At 58.9% G+C, this 5,529-nt stretch overlaps 1 protein-coding gene across 1 annotated transcript in view; it reads left to right on the plus strand.

Moving 5' to 3' along the window:
• Positions 1 to 5,012, plus strand: part of aatkb (apoptosis-associated tyrosine kinase b) — a gene marked incomplete at both ends in the record, with an annotated part of 47,233 nt that extends 42,221 nt beyond the window's left edge. Inside the window, 6 exons of the mRNA XM_084456127.1 lie at positions 1 to 2,222; positions 2,475 to 2,678; positions 2,862 to 3,224; positions 3,672 to 3,816; positions 4,293 to 4,514; positions 4,984 to 5,012. The exon at positions 1 to 2,222 is cut by the window's left edge and continues 6 nt beyond it. Coding sequence (XP_084312253.1) covers positions 1 to 2,222; positions 2,475 to 2,678; positions 2,862 to 3,224; positions 3,672 to 3,816; positions 4,293 to 4,514; positions 4,984 to 5,012 — 3,185 coding nt within the window. The remainder of the gene's footprint in view (positions 2,223 to 2,474; positions 2,679 to 2,861; positions 3,225 to 3,671; positions 3,817 to 4,292; positions 4,515 to 4,983) is intronic.
• Between the last annotated feature and the right edge of the window lie 517 nt (positions 5,013 to 5,529).

Below are 5,529 nucleotides of genomic sequence, written 5' to 3' on the forward strand. Positions count from 1 at the left end.
CCGTCCTGGGCGCCCGCAGCCCGTCGGTGGGCAGCGAGTACTACATCCGCATCGAGGAGCCGGCGGACTGCGGCGGCCTGGACCTGGACTACGCCATGTGCTCCTACAGCCCCGACTACCCGGGCAGCAGCGGCAACGGGAGCTTCCTGACAGGCAGCGCCGACTCGGGCGACTGCCTGGTCTGCCCACTGCCACCCCACGACCACCAGGCCGAGGGCGCCGACTCCTATTGGCTGGCGGCGGCGGGGGCCTACGACGACGACGACGACAACGACTCGGATGCCAGCCCCGCCGTCTCCCTGACCATGGAGCCCCTCCTGCTGGGGCAGGGGTCGGACACCGGCAGCCCGCTGAGGGCCTGGGAGTCCGGCCGCTACGTCTCCTACAAGGACCGCGACGGCGGTTACTACTACCGCCACTCGCCGCCGCCCTCCCCCTCGTCGTCCTCCGTGGGGCCGGGCTACCGCCGCCGCTACCCGGGGCCCCCGCCCGAGGTCCAGCAGGAGAGCTGGGGGTCCCGGAGCCTGCGCGCCGCCCTGGGTGAGCTGGAGGACCCCCTGGGGATATCGTCCTCGATCGCCGCCCTCCTCCCCTCGCCCCCGCCGCCGCCGCCGGGCTACAGCGACGCCTACCTGGAGAGCGGCGGGCGCGTCATCGGGAAGAGCGTGACGGGGGGCTACTACGACATGATGGGCTCCCTGAGGGAGACCATGCCCGGGCACGGCCGCTCCGTCAGCGTCCACGTGGAGGGCGAGGGAGCCGTCTTCCTCGGCCACAGCGACTCGGAGGACTCGGAGGAGGACGAGGACATCTTTGCGGAGAGGCAGAGCTGCGGCACCTGGCCCGCCAAGCGCTCGTCCGCGCACCGCCACCAGTACGCCGGCGGCCGGCGGCGCTCCAGCTGCAGGCATGACAGCTACGCGGACTTCCACTACACCGTGCCGTCCACCGACATCGAGGACGCCTGGCCCGACGACCGCCGCCGCCTGGCCTTCCTCCGCCATGACCCCAAACCGCCCCTCGGCTACCTGGACGCCTCGGGCGAAGATTTCCCCGGCAAACGCCCGGCTCTGGCGCCCGCCTACGTCTACCTGTGCCACGAGAGGGAGGTGGCGGCGCCGCCGCCGGGGGAGTCCTGCCACTCCCACTTCCTGGACCCTCTCACGGGCTTGGTGGTGAGGAACTACAGCCGCCACGACGACAACTATGTCGCGGATAAGATTGCGGAGATAGCCGGCGTCGATGACGACTTGAACCAATCGCCCGCTGCCCCCGGGGGGCCGACCGTGTCCAAACCTCCCCCGACCGAGACCGCCGCCACCACAACCACGCCCCCCTTAATAAACTACACAGAGCAATACGTAAACACTACCATCAGTGATGCCTCTGCCACGGCACAGCCGACAGAAGAGGTTCTGAAAGAAGAGCTGGTCGCTAAAGACCTCAGATTTGAAGAGGAGGCGATTACTAACGTGGCCCCGCCTCCTCGGGTCCACACACCCGTCCCGCTGGTCACGGCGGAGCCCGACTCGGAGCTGAGCCAGACGGTGGACAGCGGCGTGGAGCGCGGCAGCTCCAGCGTCAGCCTGGTGGACATCCTCGACTGCAGCGACGGCGAGGACGAGGACGAGGACATCACGGAGGACGTGACCTCTGGGATCTTCGCAGACGACATCGGCAGCGGCGACCCCAGCGACGACCGCGGCGCCTTGTCGCCCGCGTTCAGACCCCCGCTGCAGCAGCAGCAGCAGCTGGACACGCCCGACTCTGTGGACTCCATCGACCTGCCGTCAGGGGCAGGTTCCTGTGGCGGGGGCGGGGCTGCGGGCCTTAGCCCCACCTCCTCGCGCCCCTCTGGCTCGCCCAAGGGCGCGGCGGACAGCGGCTATGACACGGAGAACAACGAGAGCCCAGAGTTCGTCCCCAAGGAGGGGTCCCGCGAGCCCCCGGGGAAGCCTGCCCTCGACACCAGCCTGGAGGAGGAGGAGGAGGAGGAGGAGGAGGAGGAGGAGGAGGAGGAGGAGGAGGAGGGAGGAGAGGAGGCTGAGGCGCTCCCCCCAGAGGGGGAACCCATCCTGGGAGAAGACTCGATTGCCTCTCAGACCAGCGACCAGGCGCTCGCTCCGCTCAGCGCCGACGACCCGTACCGGGACTCGGCCTACTTCTCCGACTACGAGAACGAGAGGCCGTCCAGAGCTGGAGGGGACAAGGCTCTGGAGGAAGTGGGGGATGGGGAACATGGAGGAGAGGAGGAGGAGGAGGAGGAGGAGGAGGAGGAGGAGGAGGAAAAGGAGAGGCTGACGGAGGAGGAGGGAGACGACACCACAGCGCTTCTTGAGGAGAGCGAAGGCGTCGACCTTCAGGAGAAAAACGGGCCTCCTGAGATGAAAGCAGAAATCTTTGACGTCGACCGCGCATGGCCTTCCCTGGCTCCGCCCCTCTCCGCCCCTCCGCTCTCCTCCTCCCCCCCGGAGACGGCGGGGCGCCCGGCGGGAGAGCATCTCCAGGACGATGGGCTGCCGGGGCCGCCGCTATGGGAGGGTCGGTCTGAGGGCTCCGTCTCCGTGGAAGAGGAGGAGTGGCCGAGCCGGGAGGAGAGCTCGTCTCTGGGGGACTGGGCGGCCGAGGTGGTGGGGGCCATGGAGGAAGCGCTGGGAGCCCTCAGCGGAGAACGCACGGTCGGGACCGGCTCTCAGGGTTGGGAGGAGGAGGAGGAAGAGGAGGAGGAGGAGGAGGGAGAAAGAGGGGGAGCAGAGGACTCCAACGAAGGTTTAGAATCAACGCAAGTCCTGGAGAACACTGAAGACGAACACGTAGTCAGCTCCTCGGAGACACCCGGTGACGATTCGGAGACCTCGCAGAGGGAGGAGAAGAATTGCAAACCGGCCAGACGCACCTCCCCTCCGCCCCCCTCCTCCTCCTCTCCTCCTCCCCCACTCCCGCGGCCGGCGGGGGACAGCAGGGGGGAGGAAGCAGACGAGGAGGACGCGGACACCGATGACAGCGAGGAGTCGGATGGCGGCGGCGAGGGGAGCGAGGAGGAGGAGGAGGAGGAGGAGTGCTACGTCGTGCCCATGGTGGTGAGCGACTGCAGCGACGCCCACAACCTGCGCAGCCTCCTCAGGCTGCCTGGCCTGCCGACCGACGGTGTCGACGAACGACCGGAGCGCAGGAAGAAGGTGGTGTCCTTTTTTGACGACGTCACTGTCTACCTGTTCGACCAGGTGGGTTGAGAAAGTTCTGTGGCAGTTCCGTCATATCAGACATGTGATCCTTGCGGTTCATCTTTATGTTTTTTGTGAGACTGTAAGATGTTAGCCCATCCGTGAGACCATCGCAAATTTCACATTCTGTTTCTCTCGCAAATCAGTCTGGATACTCTCCGTAGAGATCTGCTTGTGCCAGATCAGAAAATGATCTCGCCAATCAGTGTTGGTTCACAGGAATTTGACATACAAACAGCTACGCTGGGCGGGTTTAGGTGTGATGACAGCAAGGAGCGGTTCAAGTTAGCATGTGATAGACGGTGATAGACAGATGGTTCATCCAATCACCTGCCAAGTATTTTTGCAGTGCCTGCCCTTTTCCAAACAGTTTCCAATGGAGTTCCCAGATGGTTATGCTGGTGCGTCAGATGTACTGTAATGTTTCTGGATGTTTCTGTGCCCCAGGAGAGCCCTACTAAGGAGCTGGTGGAACATGGCTTCACCCCAGGGGGTGGGGTTGGTGGGCGGACCTTGCAGAGCAGCTCCGCCCCCCAGGAGAGGCCCAGCCACGCCTCCGATGACTCATCAGATGGCAACGTCTCTGAGGAAAGTATGTACACTTCATGTCTTCTTTTTCACTTCCGTGCCTTCAAATCTGTTTGCAAACTATTTAAAACTTTTTTTCATTTAGCTTTGTGTTCGCCGCAAACATAAGCGAATGGTCTGAGAGGCCCTTTTACCTCACTAACGTTAAATTAAACTAGTGGGACTACATCCAAAACATATCCAGAAAATAATTGTTGATCAGAAAAGCGCTCTCGTCGCCATGTTTGTTTATGTTTAATGCAAACATTGCAACATTCTTAAAAAGCTGTTCAAATGTAAACGTTCAAAGAACGTTCGCCTCTGTTAGCTGAAATTGAACGCACCTCTGGTTTGTTTTCTCCTCCTTAATTCACCTCAATAAAGTATACCCTTGTGAAATGGTGTTATAAAAGAATTAGATTGTGAAGAGATGTGTCATACCACAAGTGACCACTCTAGTCGTCGTTTCCGCCCCGCTGTCTCTGTCTCCTGTCCTCTCAGGTGCAGGGTATGAATGGGAGGACGACTTCCCCTTGCTGCCTCTGCCCACGTCCAAAATGGCCGACCCCGACTCCCCTCCGTCCTGCCCCAGCCCGCCCCCCAAGGGCAGCAGGGCCCTGGGGCCCGAGCCAGCGGTGCAGTTCTCCCGCTTCACTGTGTCCCCCTCCGTCTCCCGCTTCTCTATCACTCACGTCACAGACTCGGACATGGACTCAGCCGGAGGTGGGTCTGTCTGCTCGCACGCCACTTCTCTCTGATGACAACTCTCTTAGGAAGTGATCAACACTGTTGGAGTTCTCCAAGTTTAAGAAGATCCTATCTTGATTTAAAGTGGCAATCTCAAGGATTTCAGTTTCATTGTCTTTGGCAATAAGCAGTAATTGAAGGAGTTATTTTTTATATGTTCCAAACAGCTTCACGGGAGTTTTTTTCAGAGTTAATTTCAAAACAAACAAAAACATGATGTCGCCACAGACAACCCATTCACAAAACTTGGCAATGCTGCAAATGGAATAGGCTGAATCATTACTGTGTTACCTCAGTCGGCGATAGATGGCGGCCAAACAGACATTTATTTATATGAAAATCCTTGAGATTATCACTCCACAACTACTGTAAGATGCCATATTATCACTATCTTGTTTTAATACTGTATTGCCCCCCCCCCATACCCACACACACATCTCTGCAGGGAGCAGTGAAGATGGAGAGAGGGAGTAGCCGGGTGGAGCCACACCCCCCAGGAGAAAACCGAACCACACACACACACACACACACACACACACTGGACCTGGTCTCCCAACAAGACCAGTACCACACCACACACACTGGACCTGGTCTTCAGACAAGACCCGTAGTTGTAGTGCTTTTGGGATGTCAGGTTTTCTGAACAAGACAGTGCCTCTTATACTGTAATGTCTCTGGGGACACTTTGAGAACTTCCTCCCGACACCACTAGAGACGTCCTCAGAGAATATATTTAAATAGTATAATATATAAAGAATAATATATATGTTGCAAAGATCTTGTATACAGGAGGGACATGTTTATCATTGCATTGCATTACATTGCATTGCATTAAAAAAAAAAAAACTATGGAAACATCACTAGTTTGCCACCAAGATTCAATTATAATTTATATAGGGAATACAGAACCAGCATGACTTAAAACATGGAGGGCAACAGTAATAGAGCTGATCAGATGACACACCATGCCTTTAGGCCTACCCCACCAGAC

Source organism: Borostomias antarcticus (genome assembly GCF_949987555.1).
Source record: "Borostomias antarcticus genome assembly, chromosome: 22".
Lineage (NCBI taxonomy): Eukaryota > Metazoa > Chordata > Actinopteri > Stomiiformes > Stomiidae > Borostomias > Borostomias antarcticus.